Source organism: Falco punctatus, assembly GCF_963210335.1.
Source record: "Falco punctatus genome assembly, chromosome: 2".
In the NCBI taxonomy this organism is placed as follows: domain Eukaryota; kingdom Metazoa; phylum Chordata; class Aves; order Falconiformes; family Falconidae; genus Falco; species Falco punctatus.
The window spans coordinates 91,244,377-91,269,043 of record NC_137581.1 but is presented as its reverse complement, the minus strand read 5'-3'; the positions used below and the strand labels follow the sequence as shown (position 1 = coordinate 91,269,043).

The 24,667-nt window shown below is 38.7% G+C and overlaps 1 protein-coding gene across 5 annotated transcripts in view; it reads right to left on the bottom strand.

Annotated features, from left to right (window-relative positions):
* The window catches only part of SH3KBP1 (SH3 domain containing kinase binding protein 1), a 232,590-nt gene that overhangs the window by 98,147 nt on the left and 109,776 nt on the right, over positions 1-24,667 (bottom strand). For all 5 annotated transcript variants that reach the window (XM_080377614.1, XM_080377613.1, XM_080377615.1 and 2 more), the window contains 2 exons: positions 19,210-19,316; positions 9,493-9,616 (listed from right to left, as the gene is read on the bottom strand). In XM_080377614.1, coding sequence (XP_080233740.1) covers positions 9,493-9,616; positions 19,210-19,316 — 231 coding nt within the window. The remainder of the gene's footprint in view (positions 1-9,492; positions 9,617-19,209; positions 19,317-24,667) is intronic.

Below are 24,667 nucleotides of genomic sequence, written 5' to 3'. Positions count from 1 at the left end.
ACCAGCACCACGTAGCAGCATGCATTAAGGGCAATGCAGCACAAGCATCCTCTGCAGCATGAACACAGAGCCATCAATATGGAAGTTGGTGGCTTCACCTCATCCCCAGCCACTTCCCCGAGTACTCGAAGAACGAATAGAAACAATCATTCATTCAGGAGCTCTACAACTGTGCCATTGTCGTCTTCATTTTGGAAATTTTTTTCCACCAGACTTGTTCTCACCAAGTACAGGAACAAGTTATTACATGTGAAAAGATGAGTAAGCAACCACAGCCAAAAGGATTCTTTACCTGTCACTCACCAAAACCCAGTCTTTTGTGAGACTCATGGAAAACCACCTGGTAGTGGGAGTCCGAATCAATGGAAGGATTTAATGCACTTCACCCCAGACAACATAATTCTTCCACCCACCACCCCCAATCCCTCCACCATCTCTACTTTTGTCCTCCAGAAAACAGGATGCTTCTTTTTAATCATAAAAATTCCCCTCACCCAATTTTAGCATTGTTCTTTCTCAGATGTTATTTTTCATTGTAGCAGCTGTGCATTTAATATATGTTCTTCTTTGTAAGTAAGTTATAAGAACTTGAGGTGAAATAAAAAGTTGTAACTGTCCCCTCTTCAGAACTGTTAAAACCCACATTTGGGCTTCTCATTTAACTTTGCTCACATTCAGACATTCTTAAATGGGTAAATAATGTCATAAATACACCAACCACACCAATTGCTTGGAACTCTGACCAGCTATAGCTCCTCAAAGATTAGGGGGATGGTAAAAAAAAGGTAAAAAAAAAGTGGTGGAGCAATAGAAAACACAATGAAGGTTACTCACGAATATTTCTGTTTCAACGATCCTGTCTCATCTTCTTCCATTATATCTAATATCTATTACTGACAGCATTGTGGATCCACATATAAAGAAAGAGAGGCAAATATCTGTCAAATCAAGCATCGTATCTGCCCTCTTCCTCAGTTATAGCATCTTTGAAGAAAAAGAAAGTGAAGGAAGAAAGAGAAGTTAAACCAGAAAAATAAAAAAAATCAGAAATCCAAGAAGCGTTTTTCGTGGAGATGCAGGAAAGTTGCAGGATGAGAGAAAAGAGGGCTGCGATCAACAAAATGACAAGTAAGTAATTTTTTATTGCTGTGTGACTCTCTTCGCCCAGCATACACAGTAGCAAAGATTTTCTGACAGCAGGTTGATGAGCAGAATGCCAAAGGAGCTGGAATTATTGCTGAGCAGAGCCTGGCGTACCTAATGACCAAAAAAGCCATGTCAGCATATGAAGGTGAGGCCAGGTGTTTATGCAGGAGATAATCTTGCATATTTCAGTGGAAGATATCTCTAGAAGCAGCTACACACTAATTCAACAGCATTTAGCTATTATAGGCCTTGGTTAAATATGAAAATTTCTTTTAAACACAGCAGTTGCAAAATGGCTTTCAAAATAAAAGTATTAGCTCTAAGCATATATTTGTAAAGTAAAAGCTCTAGGCTTGCTTCAAAATTTGAGCAGCGCTTCATGCAATGTGATACAGGTGAATCCAAGCACCCTTTGGGCATAACTAATCTAAAGCTATGAACTGACTCCAGCTTAATTTTCTGAGAAATCAGAAAGTTGAAATTAGAACAGCTGTGGGTTGTTTTAAACATCCCTAAATGACAAATCTGTGGAATGCCTCCAAACGATTTGCACTGGAGACATAAGCACAGGGATCTGTCTAAAAATAAGGACCACAGGTCAGATATGCATGAGTATACCGGGATAAGGAACCCTCCTTTGTGTATGCTAGTTTAGAAGATAACATCTCTGATAATATCAACAATGCCAGGAGCTGGCCACACCTTCAGCAGGCCTGCTCGGGAAGAACATGAATATGCCGGGATAATGAACCCTCCTTTGTGGGATAATGAACCCTCCTTTGTGGGATAATGAACCCTCCTTTGTATATGCTAGTTTAGAAGATAACATCTCTGATAATATCAACAATGCCAACTCTCATTCTGTTTAAAACTTTCCCAGATGACCTGATTTTGTGTACCACCCACTTTAGTCCCAGTTCCAACCCAGTAAACAACAAATAAGGCCACAAATGTAGCCGGACATCTGGCTGTCTGAGATGCAGTTTTACAAAGAAAGCAAAATACCTCTGCAGCATGAAAAAACGTGCAAGTCTCAACAAAATGCCAAGGGAGGTAGCATTAAACAAGACACTGCCAGCTTTAAAAACAAGGTTTAGATGGGTGTTTGCCCAGAGCAACATGAGACAATCTACTGTGGGTTAAGCTCATTATCAAGATACCCATCCAATCCTGCACTCTGTGAAATCAGTTTGAGGAAATTTATTTTCTGTGACAGGGCACAACCATGGGCCAGTATTATTAACAAGAAGAACTAAATGCAGAGCTCTAGCACAACTGGAAGGGTGACTGAATTTTTCCTGGTTTCACTTAGGGTCACCCTAAATGACTCAAGAAAAGGTGAAGGGTCATTTGACCCTTAATGAAAAATGGGCTGGGCATGGAGACCAGGTTTCTGGAAAACTTCGAAAGGTAATGTTAGGGCAACACTGCCCAGAAAGATTAACGTTGCAAAATTAAAGGCTCCAAAGGCAGACCTTGCAATCTGACTTGAAGCTAGATCTTAAAGTCAGAGGTCAAGCATACTAGAGATTTACTTCATAAATCCTTATTATGCTCATCAGATAGGTGGATTGGAGGACATGATGGTCTAAGAACTCTGAGAGAAGCATGCAATTTGAGTGATGCATAAGCAATCATGAAGACTTTAAGGTGAGAAGCAGCAGAAAAATGTGAAGACCAGCAGCCACGGTCTGCTCCAGCCACAGCAAGAGCTTGATTGGAAGCTTGAGAAGAGCCGCAGAAAAGAGATGAATTATAGTAGACAGGGACATAATTCTCCACGAGGAAATATTCAGAGCTGCACACATTCACAAAGATTTTTGCTTAAAAAAAGATCAGGTTTTGTTGACAAGACAAGAAGGTGTAAATGCAGTTATCAGAATGAAAGACTACCATTTCAACTGCTTCACCCTTTGCAGTGAACATGCCTAAGACAAAAGTCCTCAGAGGTAGGACAGCAAACACTCGCACCCAGAAAGCAGTAAGAAGGGCAGCACAGCTTGGATCTATCTTCTCAAGAGAAAGCTGTCTGGGGCAAAAGCAGATGCCAAAGTTAGCACAACATCCTGTTCACCGGAGGACAGGGATTGAACACTTTGTACTTAGTCACACTGAATGTGACTCAGTAGGAACTCTTTCTGCTAGATTTCTCAAGAAAGCAGGTGGAAGAACAGATTTCTGTCTTCCTTGCTTCCTCTGTCTTGCATCTGATGTAACCATCTTCTTCTGTATTAAAAGGGTAGTAAAAGCATATGAAAAGCAGCATGTTCCCTGCTTCCAAAACGCAGAAGGCAAAAACCTGAACATGAAATGAAACTAGCTTTGTATCTTTTACCCTCCTTGGCAGAAAAAACGTATCAGCCAAAATGCTGTGAGTAATAGCTGTCAAAGACAAAGCCAAATGAAGAGCATGCAGTAAATTAAAAACAAAACAAAACAAAAAAAAAACCTACACAGACAAAAACCCAACCAAACCACACAATGTTCTTTAAGGAAAGCAAAGCTTATCTTATGAATTCAGCAATCATAATGGGAACTTTATTTTTAGAGAAGAAGGACTTTTAGTTCAAAGATCTGTAGTTGTAATCAACAGCCTTCATGTTTCAGGTGCAAAAATGATGGGACTAAATGGTCTTAATTTCAATCCATAGCTGAGACCCAAACATCCAATGTAATTCACAATTTATTGTGGGCTCACACACATACATTATATGGACAAATAACATACACATGCACAGAAGGAACGAGTGCATTCTCATTGCGTTAAGGCTAGGCAGTTCATCAGCAGCAAACTGACTTTAGCTTACAGACAAATATATGCACGTAGGGTAGCCATAAGTGAGTAGCAGTGGCACATTTTACAAGTGTAGATAAATCAAACAAGTACAGAGGACTAAAGCTACTGCTTGTTGATTTTGAAACACACTCACTGTTATAACGTCTGTAGCTGTCAATCTTTGCCGGTGCCACTCTGTACAGAATTGTCCCTTCAAAGGCAGATTTTCCTGACAGCAGGCAAAAGAAGGAAAGACGAAAAAAAAGAGAAGGAGCAGGGTGGGGGTGAAGAGATCAAATGATGATAAAAAAAGGGAAAGGAAGAGGTTTTAATCTGTATTTTCAGTCACTACATTTTTAAAGCCTCATTAGCAAAACAACGAGAATGTTAACAGAAGTATCTGATTGTACATGAAGTTAAAATATTCTTACTGCATGTATGTCAGATAAAAGAATCTCATGATTTTGCTAAAGTTGTTCTTTACAGTGTCCAACAGAATGCATTTTTCTTAGATTTTGTCTGTTATCCATCAAATTGTGAGACTTGCAAATGAAATCATTTTGTCTGTCTTACCCAGCCTCCTCACGGAGCACGGGGGAAGCCTGCAAAAAATTATTACTGCAATGATGTACTCACAGTGGCTCAACACTCCTGATGCAGATGTAGTGCACTCGAGCAAGCACAGCTGACATCCAAACAGGGCAATGAAATACTTACATTTCCTTAATACACCAGGATCCTGTGAGCGTCAGAAATACTGCAACTTTCCAAGCTGACTTGTAAGAAATGTTATGGATATGGGAACTGGTCTTAAATAATGCTTAGTTGAAGGGATAGGACACTATAACCTGGATACACCAGTTTTTCAGCCAATAGCTTAATCAGGTGTTTGTTTTGGCTCATATTAACAAAAACAAAATACTAAAATTAAAAAAGAAAACAACACTAAAACAAAAAACCTGAAACAATTTCCACTTCCCATCTTAGATCTTTAAAATAACATTTTTATTATCAAAACCATTAATTTCTTGGGTTTTTTTTCCTTTGATAGCAAGGTAATTCATGCTCTGACATTTATGATACGAAATTCAAGTGAAGGTAAAGGCATGAGCAGCTGAGGTGTTTTGTGTGTTGTTTTTTTTTAATCTGAGGTACCCAGGGAAGCCCAAGAATATATCAATGTCAGCTCGTGTATCTGAACAACCTTAGCTAGGTATATCATCATAAAATTAATGTATTCAGTAAAATGTTACAGCAAAACAGGCAGTACATGTCAATTGTCCCACCATAGCATCACACCCATTTTGGTACCAAAAATGTGTATTTTATTCGCCCTGCATATAATTCTGTTGGATTTTCAGAAAATAAAAAGCTATACTCATTTACATCTTGTAAAAAGATGCTTTTTTGTTTTGTAATTGCAGTTTTTATAAAATTACAGAAATCTTTTCTTGTCTTGTTTTTACATAATGAAGAAGTAAAAAAGCCACAAATCCATCTTTCCACCTTGTTTTTACAAAGTACCATTAAAAGGTTGCTATTAAAACAGTCAAAAAACAATTAAGAAATTGCTAAGAGAATGGTATGTTCATGACATTGAGGAAAGCCAGAGAGACAGTAATGGACATCCAACATTTTAAGAACTCAAAATACAGGAGGTTGCCTGACTGAACCATCTGCTGATGAGTCTATCATCAGTTCTAACTCCAGCAGTCGTGACTTCTCAGTGGCCATCACTAAAAGGCTCTAAAATAGTAATTGATACATACCATGACGCCTGGCAACTCCTGAACAGACACATACAAGAGACAGCAAGATACAGAAGGCCACCTTTAAATGTTGTCATAACACTGCCATGAAAACGCTAAAATGCTTTTGAAATCATCTCCTTAATATTGTGATTCCTCAGACAGGATTTATTTGACTACTTCTTGCTTCTCAACAGGCTATAACAACAAGATACGGTATTGAAAATATTATTAAAATTAGTACTAGAAATTTGAGAAATCTAGAAAATAATCTTATAATTCATCTATCCATTTAATATAGTAATAAAAATACAATGCACACTTCATGCTGTAACAGTCAGTCAAAGAAAAGCAATGTTTTAATTTAAGAGGATGCTTACAAGGAACAAGGAACTGCTGTTTACTTTAAGTGTACCTGATCTTGTCTGTGCTTACATTCTAAAATGTGCCTTTGAAGACAAAAAATTTGACAGTCACTTTAGAGCTGGGATACTTTAAAAACAAATAAACAAATGCCCAAACCCACAACCTTTTGACCCTGTAACAGTTTCACTTCCCAGTCTGCTGAGTACCCACCATCTGAGGGGAAGCACAGGCTACCAACCCTTTCAAGTTAAGGGGCAAGTTAAGTCCCACTGTCAGTATTCGGAAATATTTAGGCACTTCCAAAACTAGCCCCAGACATTTTCAAACAAAGGGGCTTTTTGTTCTGAAGAAACCTCTGAGGTTACTCTATGGCACAGCACGAAAAGAAACCAAGATAATTCCTTCTGTCCATTTACTCTAATCTACCATAAAATTTACATGGACCCAACAAACCCAATAAAATCCAACAATACTTTTCTCCCCATTAGACCTGTGCAGGTCATAACAGAAGGACAGAGAAATATGCACTTTTATTAACTTTATTCCTAAAAAGCCAAGTTATTAAATTTTTCTCTTCTGTATTTCTTCCACTTCGAGTTCACCAAAAATTACATTCGCCCTTCCAAAAAGGCTCTCTTTAGAAAGGGTAAACAAAATGTGATTAAAAGATCACTTTTAAGTAGGTTTAACCAAAGCATTAAATTTAACTGTTAAATAAAAACTACTCTTGAGTTTGTACAGTGCCCTGTCTGCAAAGACCCCATGCTAATTGCCCAAGTCTCACAGTAAACCTGCCAAGTACTACCTTATCCATTTCACAACCTAGGCTGAAAAGTTCAAGGCTGCTGTTCAAGACTGCAGAGCCATACCCCAGCTCTATCTAGGCCTCTCTGGAAGCTGTGTAGAACCTCAGTGACCACCCAAGGTTCTACTTCAATGCACAGGTACAACCCCTTGTACCTGAGTGCTAACTTAATAACCTAGAATTCGTATTTAAGGCTTCTGCCTTATGAAGTCCTGTGATACAGACATATTCAAACAATGTTTCCAGAAAAACAAACAGGAGTTATTGCAGATTTGAAGTGCTGTCATGTCTTGTCATACATGGAGGAAGGAGATGATCTAGAGGCATGAACGTACACACTTTTGAGACGCTATCCAGAGCACCTCAACAGTAATGCCAGCCTGATGCCCAAATCTTCCAGGGTTTACTTGTTTGCGTTTTATTTCACTAGGCTTTAAGACTAAGCACAGATAATTGGAATCAGCTTATCATTCCTAGTCAGCTGCATAAACTTGCTGAAATCTCATAAAGATTTTCAAATCCAGATAGTCAGTGTACTTGAATAGAGCCTCATAAAGCACCATGTGTTAGAAAGCAACACCTGTAACAATTACACAGACTATAGAGAAAGAACTGAGTTGATGCATATTTCCCGTAATTCTGGTAGGGGAATGCAGTTCTTAAATTGATGGGTTTACTTCAAGAAAGATAAATAAAAAAAGCGTTAAAAATCCCATAAGAATCTCAACATTACTTGAGACCCTGTTTCTCTCTGAGGAGGTTTACAGTGTTCTGTTTTACAAGTATTTTGCTATTTAGAAAATAGCTCCTAATGACACATCATTTTATCTAGCCACAAAGCACCTCCAAAGAGTTAAGTTACATAAAAGAAAGAAGAAAACCCATTTCTCAACTATAATTATCTTCAATTTAGTTAAAGAGACAACGATATCTTCTCAATACAAGTATCACAGGTTTTAGTTCCACTGACAGTCAGAACCAGCACACAAAACTGAGTTTGAACTAAGCATATGCCATTCTAGATATCGATGAAACAAGCTAATGCTTTGTGGCTGCTTTTACACACTCCAATGCATGTTTTTGTTAAAATACATTTTTAGGATGCTTATTATATAAGTATTACCAAATTACCTGGGGAAGTAATATTCATTCATTCACACAGATAAAACTGGGGTATTCCATCCTGAACAGTATCACTTACCTTGTTCATTTATAGAGTACCAAACACTACAGAATCCAGAGCTGGAACTACATCTACACAATTAGTTCTTCTAAGACTCACTGTGTTTATAATGAACAAAATTCATGATAGCATATACAGGTTATAGAAAGCAGTTTGCAATCTCACTGAAATGTACAACTTCACTTAATGCCCTTTTTCCTTTCCCCTCATGCTAAAATTGTTAACTTCCTTAAAAATACTTCCATCCAGTCTGAAGGAATGTTACCTGTAAATACCTTTAGCAGCACTGACCACAAGACTAGGTCACCAGTGCCGCTACACATGAATAGGTACTCCATTACATAAACAATATGAAAAATTTTCAGCATTGCTGAAGTCAGGTTTTTTAGACTCTTATTACTGTGGGATGGAAAAAAGGTGATAAATCTGCCTTAAATAGAATAATGAGAGAAAAATATATATAAAAAAAAGTAGTATAACTTTCTACCTCTTACTAACAGAGTAAATTATAATGGCTTTGGTAAATTTCAGCTGAAATAAGCTTACAAAGATCTTGGGAGTTCTTTCACTTCTGCTTGTTCAGAGATCTCAGAATACTAATAGCAGTGAGTATCTGCTGTGCTGAAAATAGGAAGGCCTTGGCAGGTATTGTGGAATTAGCCTGAAATATGTAAATGCAATTGACTTTTTTCCTTTTCACTAAAGATTCAGAATTCACTACTCTATTAGGAAATAAAAAGAATATCTGTTTGAAAAGCAGAAAAAACATGAAGACCACAAGTGTCTATTTCATATAACAGCATACTTCTGGTTCAGGTTATTCTCCAAGGGAAGTTTTAATAGGACAACCTACTACCATGCTTATACTATTGCAAACTTAGTTACCAAACATGCTTTTCACCTGCAGCAGTACTGGCCCACTGTAAGTGAGAGAACAAACTCCATGTCCCAGTTCTGGCCTTTTTCCCTTTGGCTGCTGGGGCAGTGGGTGACGGAGGTGATAGTAACATGCTCAGCACCTGGAGGGAAAAAGTGCCGCATGTCCCACACCAATAATTATGAATCCTTAAATCTACTGGAGTCATAGAAGGCATGGCACTTTAATCCCTCGTTTAAATAAGCACAGCCACTTTGTAGATGTTCGGTTACTTTGCTCAGTTTCCACATCTCAAGACAAAAAAACTCTTGTAATTAATTTTGAAATACAACTCTAGCAATTATTGCCTTCTCTCTTCTTGGTCTGTTGCAGCTCAGCAAGTCTTGACACAGCTCAGGGAGCATTGCCATTGCAAATCAGGTAGCAAGTACACACTTATCATCATCATTTACCCTTTTCACAGCAAAAATTAAGAACATGGCATTCAAAACCACTTCCAAGCAAGAGATAAGAATATGCTACTCTATCAATGTGTTAGGGTGTAAAGACACATACATCTATACAGAACATCAATGGTATTTTTTTCCTTACTTGGCTTTACTTGCTCTTCCTGTGCTATTCCAACATCATCAGAATCAGACAGTTCCTTTATGAAGTTGGAAGGAAACATGCCAGTCTTTCCATTGAGTATACCTTCCCACCAGCCCTCTTCCACCTGCACCAAGACAAAAACAAAAGAAAGGAGTTTTAACATAAGCAACACCTTACAGAGTTACATTATATACATGATTTTCAATAGCAATGACTAATGATTTTGAGCAGTTTGTATTAATTTCAGGTATAAGGAGCACATGGTATAGGCTCCAAGTCAGAGCATATCTCTCTCTATTTTTTTAAAGTAAAAACAAGAAAGATCCACGCACCCATCTGTAAATGTCAGCAGTGCTGACAGCAGTCAGAAGCATGGACAAGCATTAAATAAAAGGATAAAAGAACAACTAGAGAAACACAGTGTCTCTACATTTCGATTTTTATGGCTATCAGCTCAGTCATTGAATTTTCAGTGAACACTGTATTGCTGTTCATGACCATCTTCTTAATGGATGTGATCTACAGATTCTAAGAGTCTAAACTCCCTAAGTAATCAATGGCAAAAGAGAAATGCCTGCAAAGGGCTATTCAGAGAATCTAAAGTAGGTATCTTAATACAAATCATTTGAACATTCCTGTCTTCCCCATCAAAATCAGAAGTTTTCTCTTTTAAAAATTAAGAATTTTGAATCATCATTAATGTGTTAACATAAGAAATCTATGGAGAACAAAAAACAGTACTAATGCAGATTTTACTCTAGATTTACAAAGAGCTACTGAAATACGTAATATTGATATTGTCAGAAGGAGGAAAGACACTTCCTAACCCAATGCCAAGAGAAAATATCACATAAAATTAAAAAATCCCTCCTGTATAAGCCATTGAGGATTGAACAGTGGTGTCAGGCAGTGAAATGCCTTAGAAATCAGATGCCTTTAGGTTATACTGGGACAGCAAGAAAAGACTTATTATATGCATCAGCTAAACACACCCTTGACACATAAACATTTTTCATCTGTCAGACATTGTCCATTCACCAAAAAAATTACAGGAGAGGACAGTGTCAGTCTGTGACACATCAGTTTCCAATACCATTTGGCCCATCTCTTTCCTGTCCCCCTACGACAAATACGGAAACAGAAACTTAAATTTACATGTTGAGGGTGTTCACATTTCCTGTTGAAAAACAAATCCCACATTTTAAATGGTACTAGTTAATTATTACAGAATAAAGTCTGTTTCGTATCACTTATCTGTGAAAATCTCAAGTTCTTAGAAAACAAACCTCTCAATAATACAAGCAAATATTTCCTCAACCTATAGAGGAATGGTTGATTTTTTTTTCAACTTAGCTACATGTACGATTTCACTACAAACAAAGCTTGCTACTTCAGGAGTGCTTTCCCTCCACCTTCAACCAGTTTAGCATATTTCTTGTCCTCCCAGCTTGATTTTTTATTTTAATTTGAAAGTAGTTCAGACCAGCACAGCTACCTGCGTTCAATCTCAGTATCTGCGCATGACAGAACTCCCTCCCTACCCCAAAATGCATCAGTGGTATTAGTGAGGTTGATCAGAACTCTGGGAATAATGGCTGCTACTTCAAAGGATGGAATACATGCAAATCACTCAATTGCTTCAGTGGGGTGCAGTTTTTTTGCATTATAGTAGCAAAGTCTCTAAAAGGTAATACTTGCTTCTCTTCTCTCCAGACAAATTAATAATCATATGGGAAACTGAAGCTGCACGACACACAACACTTAGTACACTCTACAAATTTTATCTCTAAATACCTATATATGATATATCATTATACAGAAAATACACAATGTGGCCAAATATAAAATATTTCAATTTTTCTAATGCAGTATTCCCAGACGGCTCTATTGATTAGAGCTAAACATTACACCATAACTGCATTAGCCAATTGACCCGAAGATTAATAACAGGGGAATTACTCAGTTCCCAAGATCCCTGCTTTGCAAGATGCTGAGATTACTTAACAGAAATAGGGTGACCAGTATCACTCAGGTCCATCCTTCCCTCAAGTAATTTTCTCCTGCTTACTTCTTGCAGGGTAACACTTCACAGTTTTCTCACAAGTTAACATCAGCACTATTTATGTGGCGTGTTTATGTATGGATCTCTATGTACATATAGAGAAATACACACATACAGAGATATTTAGAGAGGTAAATCTAAATTGGATGTAAATATGCTCACAGCATTCATTAGCTTTTTATAAGTTTTCTAGCTGATACAAGAATTAATTATCTGAAAATACTTCAATAACTTTACAAATTCAGAAAAATCTTAAAGCAAAACCCGGATTTTTCCTGCAAGAAAATGCAGAATCATGTCAGCAAAACAGGCCTCACAAAGATTTATTAGGAAATTTTCATCAAAAGCATCAAAACCTTTAAGTATTTTTAAACATATAGCTACATGCTACATAACTTTAAGCCTCAAAACACACCAGCTAGAGATTAATCCATACAATAAAAAAAGACACTAAAATACCCCCAGGATTTAGTTATCTCAAATTGGGGCAATCCATTACCATATGGCTTGAAGTAAACCCTTACAAATGAAAATCCATTATGCATGGGGTCAATCCATCTGGAAGTATAAGCACTCAATAAAAATTATTATTAAACTATCATAACAAAATGCCTTCAGGATTCATACATCTAGGTCCTGATTTATGCTCAGCCTTTATGTGCTGAATCAAACAATCTAAGAGGAGGATTTCATCCAGTAGCCCGTGTCCCTACCCTGGAAGAGAAGTTCTACTATTCATAATATCCTACACACCAATTTTAAGTTCAGCCTGAAAACAAAGGTTTCGGTTTTAAGTTACAAGAAGAATTTTTCCAATCTGTCAGATCTAAGTGGCTACAGCTAGAGGTATTTTCAAGACGTGTTTTCAGTGTGTTATATCTGTTCACTGCCTTTCAGAGAAGCATGGCATGTCCTCGTCTTGCCAAGCTCCTAGGCTGCCAGTACTGCTGTCACACCACATTTGAAGAGTAACAACATACAGGAAAGTGACTGAAGATACTTCATTACTCCACTTCATGTATTTAGGGAGGTAACAACACATGTACCCAACCGCAACTCAGCCAGTGCCACGCGTAGAGCAGAGACAGATGCAACAGCAGACGGCTTACACAGTCCAATACTTGGATGCGATCGAATGAGATATGAACAACAATATCACCAGAGAATGGTGCAACATCTCTAGAGAAATGCATCCCATTAAGAAGCTTTGCCTTTGGGATTTAAAGGGAAATTTAATCTGTATAATAATTATGCAACATTCAAATGTTCTTCCAGTATCATTTGCCTGCAGGTTTATTTTTACATTTTCAATAAAGAAATACTTGTATTTTGTTTTTAATTACTCAGTCGGCAGTCTTTTTTGATGTAAATGATGCTTTTGGAAACTATAAACCAAATACAGATTAAAATGATCCAAAATATACTGGTTTTCATTGTTAGAAAGTGAGTGCTTAACCAAATTGTGGGATCCCAGAACACAATAATAACCCAGACTAGAAAGACAGTAAGAGGTTGTAGCAGTTAATTTTACTTACAAATAATAATGAAGTGCTCAAAATAGATACCATGGAAGTGGACAGACAGGAAAACAACAGAGAATTACATGGATGAGACATTCAGACACACAAACAAGAAGTTCTTAGAAGGGTGTGCAGATGCTAGGACATTAAGCTGCTTAGAAATCAACAATAATTTATTGAAATCAGCATATTTCCATATTTAAAGTAAAAAAAAAAAATAATAACACGACAGCAGTTCAAGCCTTCACACAAACATAATAGTTCTATTTCAGACCAGGAATGCAGTTTTATTCTGTAACTGTAAAGCAACCAAAGAAAACAAAATCACTTTAGTAGGTCACTAGAACTGCAAGATTAAGATATTCCAAAAGTGAGGAAATGTTACTTTTTATGTTCCTTACGTTTTCTCTTCATGGCCAACACAATTTGCAACATCCCCTTTTTAAGAAAGAAGTGTCAGAGGGAGCACCAGCCTGACCTGTAGTGCAACAAGCCTTGTTGCTACAAGCCTAGAAGCACCTTCCCTTGAGGGAACTGGGCGCCCATCCTTCTAACTCCAGGATGGGATATCAAAAAAGAGCAGGAAACGCTGAGGCCAGCTACCAGCAGTTGCTTGCCAGAATATCTAGGACTGCCACAGCTGCTTGCTTATAATTATTGCTATAAAAAGTTGTTAAATGATTGAAATGTTCAGCTCTTTAGAATCACTAACCTAAAGTGTATTTCCAGTAAACTCCTCTATCTGCCTGTTCCACAAGCTTTTCTACAACGTGTAGCCTTGTTTATTAGGCTGACAGACTACTTACAGCTACCCTAGGACAAATGAAGGAGGCTTTGAATCCAGAAAGGTTTCAAGTGGAAGAAAATCTCCCTGGATCACAACAGAGTCTTTCTGGGCTGTTAAAACTAAAACACAGTCCCAGGAATAAAAGCAATGCCAGGGGCAGGCAAGCAAGGAGAGAAGCCCAAGGTCAACAAGTTTTCTTTTGCTTAGAGAACTAGAGCACAGAAAGCAAAGGAAAAAACTCCTTTATTTTATAAATTCTAATGGAAGATCTTGAGCTTGAAGGGCAACAGCAATCACATGTTGAAAGGAAATTAAAAACATAAATTCTCAAGAGGCAAAATAAACAAATCATATTCACTGCCAATAGGAAAAGAAATTTTGGAAACAAGACCTCAACAGACGATGGTGCCTACAGTGCCACTTGATGGCTTATTTTGGGAGTGCATTCAGAGAGCCATAGCCATGAGACATCAGCCAGCCCTTGGGCTTCTGCTACAGCACAGCTGGAAGCGGTTCGGTAACTGGTGCAGAAGGGAAGAATTAAAAACTGCAGAAGCGCCCTGTATTAGGGGATCTTTTCAGCTTCAGAGTTCTTTATTTTACAATGTCAAAATGTGCTTTGGGATTTTTCTCATTTGGTTTTTTTGTGGTTTGCGTTTTTGCTGGGTTTTTTTACCATCATCTTCTAAGTAAGGAACTGAGGGGCAGAGATCACATAAAAATGGAATGACCTCGTTAAGAGTCAGAGGTATTTGCACCCTTATTTCCACAAAAAAAGCCTCCTACCATATGGACTAACCAAACAAGCAGTGGTCATAAAAGTCCTTGTGAACCACCTGTTAGAAGAGGATGAGGAAAAACACCTTACCACAGAATTTCACAGAAAAGTAACTGAGGGACATGGCACCCCAGCATTCATTCCCAGCAGTTTTCTTGCAGTATTATACAGTTCTGTATTTGTGGTGCAGACCATCCCCTTGCCGCTATTAAAAATTCCCCTTTCAACTCTACAGCTGTAAAAATAAGTTACTGTAAAGAAAGTCCAGCTCAGTCCCCAATGTTTATCCTGTTCTTGGAAATGGCTTGAACCACTTTATCTTGTAACCACAACAACAAAACAACAACAAAAAAACCCACAGCCCACCAACCCTGCCTAAAAGAAGCAATAGATTTATAAAAATTCAGTCTGCATTTTTATAATTTCAAATAAGTTACTTATAGCATTTGACCATACAATATATGGCAAAGTTAACTAAAAGTCAAAGAATAAGCCCAGTGGTATTGCAGCATGTCTCAGTCAAAGATTTAGTTGTGAGCTTAACTCCATGCACTACACATTGCCAAAAAGCTGACTTTTCAGTAGAATGAGGCCACAAGGTGTATGGCAGCACGATGACAGACTGATCCCCAAATGAAAGCAGGCTCAGAACCGTTGAATGACATGCCAAATGTCCTTGCTCTAATGCTACAGGTTAATTGTCTGGCATCCCATGAAAGTCTAAAGGTGAAACATAATTGGAATTCAGATATCTGCATTTAGTAAGACAATTAGTTACAGTTGTATTTTGGGACAACTGTAATTAGAGTTGTATCTAATGAGCTAGCAAAATGACAAGCAAAAAGCTATCAATCACACATTAAATGTGAATGTAAACAATGATGAAAATGCTTCTCTTGTTAGTTTCAAATGTACTTCTAATTTAAGTCTGGTAATTAGTGTCTCAAGGGCACCAGTGTCTGTGTAGTTACAGAAACCTCTAGTTTAACAACAAACGCTTTATCTATTGTGATGAATGCTTGATTTTATTATAATTAATTTCTAACTATTTAGAACAAATATGAAGGAACTATGAATTCTGAACATATACGGCCTCCAAAGATACCCATCTGGTGACAAGCCTAGCATCTTAAAACTCACACTTGATGATGTTTTAATCTACTGTACAGCCCCAAACCACTTCTGCCGCTGTAGGAATTTCTAGTAGTATCTACCACTTCCACAGACATAGAAACCCTTTCAAAAAGTATCTTATCCAATCTGTTGGCACCAGAAAGAAGGATATGGGGCAGCTTTAGGTGCTACTACACCTCAGGTATTGATTAGCAGCCTGAAGCAGAGGTGGGAGAATGGAAGAAATCCTCATCCTCAGCAAGTCACCATGTATCAGTGTATCCCATTTTCACCAGGAATCTGGGGAAACATGCTTTGGCACTGATGGAGGCAGTTGAGAAGACTTGCATTCCCTTCTGCCGACCCTTTACTGAAGGCAGTGACCTTTAAGGCATTCAAGGAGCAGCAGAACCCATTTTTTTTTTTTTTAAGGATGAAGCCAAATTAGCACAGTACAACAGGAACCAGCTTTTCTTTGCAACAGGAAAAGTTTAATGAGTTGTCAACTCTAAGCAACATTTTAAACACATATTTTGCTAAATACCCGCATAAAGACTTATAGACAGCATTTTGATCTAAATACCCATTTTAGTTTGCTGTAAAGCAGTTAGGAATAGATCTATTTTCAACTAAACAGAAATCCGCAGAGATTTAAAAATAGTCTAAGTCAATATAAAACCAACTAATTAAATCAACTGATGCAACTTTCTTAGGAGGATATGGTAAAATACTACCTGTGGGAATCTGGGACCTTCTACCCACAAATAAAAAGATGGGGTAAGAGAGAGAAGCAACTGGAAATGGAAAGTGAATGACCATTATTGTACCAATTACCCACTGAAGCACTGTAAATAATTCTGAAGATGCTATCATCCAGTTTTTCATCTTGAGTAATGATAAACAAAATTGACATTTTGCAAGAATTGCCTTCAATTGTCACCTATGTGGGAGAGGGTTTTTTGCTGTTGTTTTTGGGGGTTTTGTACAATAACACAGCATGATTTTGGTACTTGAAAAAAAATCTCCACTTTCCCAACTGAGGAAGCCATATTTTTTAAATAATAAGTCACTCACATCAAACACTGATCATTTGAAACAAGGAGCATTGTATAATGACAGAAACGCTGTGAAACCTATTTCAGTGCAATGACTCTTTATGCAGCATTATCCACAACCAGAAGATCAGAAGGGTAAACAATGAAGTCAGTACATTGGCTGAATGTACTTTCTACATCAAAGTTCCTGTTTCAAAAGAAAAATTCTGCCCTACTTTTCTAAGGAATTAACACTACTATGATAAGGGCACAAGAGGAAGTAATAACAGCAAGTATTCGACATCAACTGCTTGAGATCAACCATGATGGAAAATAAAGGTCACACAACAACACTTCCTGACTGAGATTTTTTTTCTCTAAATTCCTTTATTTCCCTCTTCCACCAGCTGATCTAGTTCTACTCAGAAGAGTCAGACAAGGTCCTGGATCGAATGAATGCACCAGATGATGCCTGAGGCAGAGTTCACGTTTCAGTATCTGACAGAACAGGGTATTCCGTAAGGTCAAAGTGGGCACAGCCTCTAATTCTAGTATGACATTCTTTAAGACTGCCAATCAAAAAAGCAGCCCCAGACAATGTATTTTCTTAAACCTTAAATCAGCAAGTTGTCAATGCTTTCTTCAACAGCAGCAATTCAAGGTACAAGTATGACTTTAAGACTACAAAGTCTGTAATCAGCAATCCAAGTGAACCTTAACTATAAGTACACACATGCAAGTACAGGAATGTTTCACTTTCATAGTTCTACATCTTTCAATTTTAATGCAACCACTTTCAGTCCATTTGGATTTATATAAATCTATTATTTATTATTAGTTGTTCAGATTTATAAGACGGTAAGAGATGCGTTCCATAAGAGAAGTCTAGTGTCTCATCTAAATTATTTAATCATACAATTCTTTCGGTACAGTTAATTTGTTGGCTGGATACTTGGAAGGGTTTTTTTTTCCATCACTTTACTCTTGAAAGTCACAGACTTAAAAGTTTTAAGTAGGGCAACTGACAGAAGATATTTGTGTGGCCATGTGAGGTCAAATATACTTCAAACTGCACAATGAAAACAGCTCACGTTCTGCAGTAAAACTAATTATATTGGCTTTACTTTGTCTCCAAAATATGTTCTTAAATATCCTACAACCTTGCCATCCCACATTACAATTCTGCTCACAGACAGAATAAGGTTAGTTAAGTGACACATTGCGTCTGATTCCAGGAAGCACGATGTGCAGAGCCAGCATGCGCAGCTAGGTTAAAGGAAAACCAGTGATCACTAAGCTTCTTATATTCAGGTGTGAGAATTTAACCTCTCATAAGAAATCGCTGGATGTCATATAGATTGCAGTAATATTTATATTCTTTTAGAACTGATTACCTGAGTGACAGATGCAGGAAAAAGAAAACTAATCATTTATCCTTGACAAAAAAATAAAAATAAAATGTTGACTTACTAGCTGCTGAGTCACAGGGAAAAAAAATCCTACAAATAAATGATACAAGCTGAAACACACCTTTTACTGGCTGTTAGAGCAGACTACGGTCTTAGATCTTTTTAAAGCTAAGTAAGTAAAGACTAAATGAGTTAGAATGCATTCTGCTTAAAGGATACAAGTCAGCATTTTGACTTTTGGTCCTCATGTTGTTAAGCTCAAGATGATATTTCTAAAATCTCTAATGGAACAAAACTAAAGGTATTGGGAGTGAAAAGAAATGTTCTGATCCTGCAACCAGATTCACCCCTGCAAAGAAAATTTCTGTATCTCTGTCCAAGATTTCATAAGTTATTCCCAGTCTTCCTAAGAGATATTTTCCACATCCATTTTCCACCCAAATATACATCTTGAGTCTCTAAACAATTTGTTGGGGTTTTGGGTTTGTTGTTTTTTTTTTAAGGGGTAATTGATGGTGGTTTAAATTTGATTAGACTAACATGAAATTGTTAAAATTTGCAGGCAAAGATGACAAAAGGTGAATGTCATGGCTGAACTCCAGAGGGCTTCAAATAAATTTCTTAAATGTGTTTAACTGCATAAAGATAATTCTTCCCTGTGGCTGGCTTATTAAAATTGGGAAAAGCCTTTTCTGCTATAATCTTGGCTCTTCAGAGATAAAGACTAAACAGCCCTGTAGCAAAAACTGAGCTTTTTCCCTGAAAAGAACTCAAAAGCATCAACTGACTAAAACCAGCAGAAGTGCTACAGAGAAAAAAACCCTCACAAAATCCATAAGCAAACAACCACATCCCCTCACCCTCATCAGTAACCCAAACCAGACACGTCAGTATAACATTGAAGAAAAATGTCTGGTTTAAATTATGTCTTAAAACACACTGTATCTGAGAGCTCAGCATGCACAAAATGTATCAGAATGGAATGTGTGTATATTCCATTAAAGATCTGCTCACCTCTCCCACAACTTCAATGATGTCACCAACTTTTAATTCCAGTTCATCTTCATTTTGAGGCATATAACTGAAAGCCACCTGACATCTTCTTCTTCTGTTTCTCTCTCCTGGTGGAAATGAAGAAAATAGGGAGATTGTAAAATGAAAACAAAATTCCACGCCAAACACAAGCCAATGGAAATTAGTAAAGATGAAATATTCTTTGAGCACTATTGAAAGAATCTGAATGTTTGCAATGCTTAATATATCTGCCTAGAATTAATTTACTAAAAGAGGGTGGAGAAAAGACTTCCAATGCATATGATTTCTTTCAAGTATTTTTATAATTCAATGCAATTAATACGTGAAAATAAATCGTGGGGATTATTTTCTTTCTGCAATATCATTCTAGAGCCAAAATTTAACTAATAGATTGTGGTTCCTAGTGAACAGGATAGACAAATTCTACTGAGAGGATCTTTACAGGTGTATTTACTACAATTTCTCTTCCAGGCTAATGCTCTACACACATGGTATAGGCAAATCCAGAAACTGGACGGGTGGGGAAGGGATCCAAAACCTCGTGGCTTTTGCTCATAAGGAAATAAGCTCCCAATTAATTATTTTCTCCTGTATCTTTTTCTTTGTAATTCTTTCACATGTGTAAAAACATTGGACTAAACTTTTACAGATATATATGTCCTTTCCATAGAACAGAATCATAGAATCATTTAGGTTGGAAAAGACCTTTAAGATCATCGATTCCAACCATTACCCTGGCACTCTCAAGTCTACCACTAAACCATGTCCCTAAGTGCCACTTTACACATCTTTCAAGTATCTCCTGGGATTGTGACTCAGCTACTTCCCTGGGCAGCCTGTTCCAATGCTTAACAACCCTTTCTGTGAATAAATTTAACTTAAACCTCCCCTGGCACCACCTGAGGCCATTTCCTCCGATACTATCACTTGTAACTTGGGAGAAGAAACTGACACCCACCTCACTACAACCTTCTTTCAAGTAGTTGTAGAGCATGAAAAGATCTCCCATCAGCCTCCTTTTCTCCAGACTAAACAGCCCCAGTTCCCTCAGCCATTCCTCACAGGACTTGTGCTCCAGACCCTTCACCAGCTTTGTTGCCCTTCTTCGGACACACTCCAGCACCTCAATGTCTTTCTTGCAGTGAGGGGCCCAAAACTGAACACAGTGTTCAAGGTGCGGCCTCACCAGTGCCACGTACAGGGGGACGATCACTGCCCTAGTCCTGCTGGCCACACTATTCCTGATAAAAGCCAGGATGCTGCTGGCCACCTTGGCCGCCTGGGCACGCTGCCGGCTCATATTCAGCTGGCTGTTGACCAACACCCCCCAGGTCCTTTTCCATGAAGCAGCCTTCCAGTCACTCTTCCACAAGCCTGTAGTGTTGCATGGGTTTGTTGTGACCTGAGTGTGGGACCCAGCACATCTTGTTGAACTTCATACAGCTGGCCTCAGCTTGTCAATCCAACCTGTACAGATCCCTCTGCCAGCCTTCCAATCCTCAAGAAAATCAACACTCCTGCCCAGCTTGGTGTCATCTGCAAACTCACTGAGGGTTCACTTGATCCCCTCACCCAGATCATTGATAAAGGTATGAGAACATCACAGAGAAGTGACCCCAGTACTGAGCCCTGGGGAACACCATGTATGAGCAGCTACCAACTGGATGTAACTCCATTCACCACCACTCTTTGGGCTCGAGTGTCTGGACAGTTTTCAACCCAGCAAACAGTGCACCTGCCCAAGCCACGAGCAGGCAGTTTCTCCAGAAGAATGCTGTGGGAAGTGGTGTCAAAGGCTTTACTAAAGGCCAGGCAGACAACATCCACAGCCTTTCCCTCACCCACTAAGCAGGTCACCTTGTCACAGATCAGGACGGTCAGGCAGGACCTGCCTTTCGCAAACCCCTGGTGGCTGGGCCTGATCACCTGGTTTCCCTGTACGCGTTGCATGACGGCACTCAAGATGGTCTGCTCCATAACCTTCCCCAGCCCCGAGGTCAGGCTGACAGCTCTGTAGTTCCCTGGATCCCCCTTCTGGCCCTTCTTGTAGATGGGTGTCACGTTTGCCAACTTCCAGTCACCTGGGACCTCCCCGGTTAGCCAGGACTGCTGATAAATGATGGGAAGTGGCTCGGTGAGCACCGCCAGCTCCCTCAGTACCTTGGGTGGATCCCACCCGGCTCCATAGACCTGTGTCACTGACCGTTTCCCCTTGGATTGTGGGGGCCTCGTTCTGCTCCTCCTCCCTGTCTTCCAGCTCAGGGAGATGGGTGCCCAGAGAACAACTGGTCTTACTACTAAAGACTGAGGCAAGTAAGGCATTAACTTACTGACGTGAAACATGACCATGTTGGAATGTTGTAGAGGAGAAGGTAGGAAGAGAGAAATCATTCAAAACGCAGGATTCACTGATTACTCCCTCTTCTCTTATGCAATGTACAGACCATACTATTTTGTATCATTGATATACATGTATCCATTCAAACATATATACACAAGTAAATGTGGTTTCTCTCATGCTATTTCTCTTTACTATTAAACATGTTAAGTACACATCAAAATCAATTGTGTAAACACTGACCAAAAATGGCCTTCATCTGACATTAAATGACAGAAATGGATCTTATGGTCACTCTATTATTTCCCCTGCAACATTCTTTAGAATTCTGCTCTAGGGCAAACAGTAATAAGAAGTTAAAGAACTTTTTTTTTCTAATCTATTAATCAAAACTAAAGAAAGAATGGAGAAGGGAAGCCATCGACTTTGGCTTTCAGATAATATTTTTCACACTCACTGCAATCCCACATGAGTGGCAGCTTTCTGAATGTTAAAATTAATACCTTAATACAATGTAACCAAATTCGCTCAAATTTGCTCTTTTTTCCGCCTACAGATGACTCTTCATTCTTCACCACCTAAACTACAATGGTCTAAAATGGACAGCTTTACACAACTGCATTCAAAATGACTTAAATATAATAAATATCTTCCATACTGAGTGCTTCTTTCATTGTGCAAAAAAGGCTGCCTATTTTCCCTAAAGATAACATTCCCACTATGATTTCTAACATCAAGTAGCAACTGATGAGCTGACATTGCCTGATGTGACAGTTATCAGTTGCCACCCCATTTAATAATCAATATTGTGTGACTCTTGGAGAGTATTTTTGAGACTGCTAAGAGAGTAAGAAGTAAACACATTTCTGGATGCTAATAATAGACCTGTATGAATCCTTACCCCTCTCACCACCTAAAGTTTTTTATTACTGTCCTGGTTTCATCTGGGATGGAGGTAATTTTTTCCTTAGTAGCTGGTGCAGTGCTGTGTTTTGGATTTGGTGTGAGAACAATGTGGATAACACACCGATGTTTCTCGTTGTTGCTAGGTAATGCTTATACTAAGCCAAGGGCTTTGCAGTTTCTTGAGCCCTGCCCGTGAAAGGGGTGGAGAGGCACAAGAAATTGGGAGGGAACAGCCAGGACAGCTGGCCTGAGCTGGCCAGAGGGATATTCCATACCACAGGATGTCATGCTGAGGTATATAAGCTGGGGGAAGAAGAAGGAGGAGGGAAACATCCAGCGTTATGGCATTTGTCTTCCCATGTAACCATTACATGTGATGTGTCCTGCTTTCCCGGGTATGGCTGAACACCTGCCTGCCAATGGGAAGTAATGAATGGATTCCTTGTTTTGCTTTGCTTGTGTGCGCAGTTTTTGCTTTACCTATTAAGCTGTCTTTATCTCAACCCATGAGTTTTCTCACTTTTACTCTTCTGATCCTCTCCTCCATCCCACTGTGAGGGGAGCAAGCGAGTAGCTGTGTGATGCCTGGTTGCTGACTGGGGTTAAACCATGACAATTACTGTATAGAAAATCTAACAAAAAGTTTGCATTTATCTTGGTTAGTCTCATGGTTGTTTCTCCGCACTCCTTCTCCTCCCAAATCTTTCTCTAAAGAAATACCTAAGTGGAGAGTAGCAAGCCAACAAGAGGCATGGACTCCATGTACTAGTTCCCGTCTGTGGTCTAATGCAAGACAACAGATCCAGCATTGAATCCCTTTGGTATTAAGAAGGTGCTACTGGAGCCCATGTGCATGATAATGTTGGGAGCACTTCAGCAGAACACAAAAGTTGTGTGGGGCATTCTTCAGCCAAGGGATATCTGTTTTTTCTTACACTAAAGCAACCTTGGTAATACAGCAGTATGAGTTTTCTACAAAAACAGAGCTGATAGGAAAAGAAGTCAGAGTAACCAAGCCATGCCTATATAAAAAATGTTGGTAAATAAAAACTCTGGTTTTGCAAATGCAATACACACACCCCAGCATCACTTATTTTTTGCCTGTTTCTTTATTAACACAAAGTCTACAAAGGCACCATGGTCAGGAACCGGAAAGACCAACTGGGACAACTAAGCAGCAGTTTAGGCAGAAACATTGGAGTCTTGGTCTTCTCTTGCCATTTCCCCTTGTGCTGATATTGCCACTTATTGCAGAGTATTATTACAGTCCACGTTTTAATTGCTAGTCATCTGAGATCTAAATGGCACACTGAATTTAAAATGCAAGTAATATGACCAATTGATGTAAAGTTAATTTTAAACCATATAGGGTAGCAATTCTGCAATGAAAACTGCAGATAATTTCTAATCTAATCCATTTTTTCTTACTTGTAAATTGATGAAGAATTTATTTTGTAGGAAGGTTTTTTTGCGTTTTTCTCCACACTTGAGCATAAAATGAGTTACTTGCAAGCGAATAGTTACCACGTGGTAAAAAGACAGGTAATAAACCCACTACTTCAAAATCAGAGGAGGTGTGCTGCAAAGTCCTCACTGGGTTTTGAAAGAAGGAAAAACAGGATCAGTGAACTTTTACTGGTTCATGTATAATAATCTGTAGCAAGTAACCTGCTGCAGACAACACCATACTGCGCTATGCTTGCTGGCTGTACTTGTAGGCTTTTTCATCTCCTGTAGCCATGGCACAACATCAGGAGTATTTTGAAGGCAAAACGCCTGTGCTGCAGGTCAGGAACTAACCGAGCTATACTGTATTCAGAACAAGCTGTCGTGCAGAAACAACATCACTCACCCTTGTAAAAAACACTGGCTCCCATTTACATAGCTAAAACAAACCTGGAAGGAAAAAAATTCACACTCTGAGTTTGTACAGTCAGCTTTTAAAACAAACCAGGCAGCTACAGAGATTTTGCTGTGTGTGTACAAGGGGGCTAACAAACCAGTGACTGCAAAGCACGTTGCATCTGAAGCAATGGCACCAAGACCTCAACGCCTGTGCTGCAAAGCGTGCCTGACTGTGCTCCGCTCCTTGTAATGGCTGTGTCAAAGGCACTGAACCCTCACAAAGTCTCTGCAGATGTAGAAAGGGAGGAAAGAAAATGGACCTTGCATGAGGAAAGGTGTCATGTCACA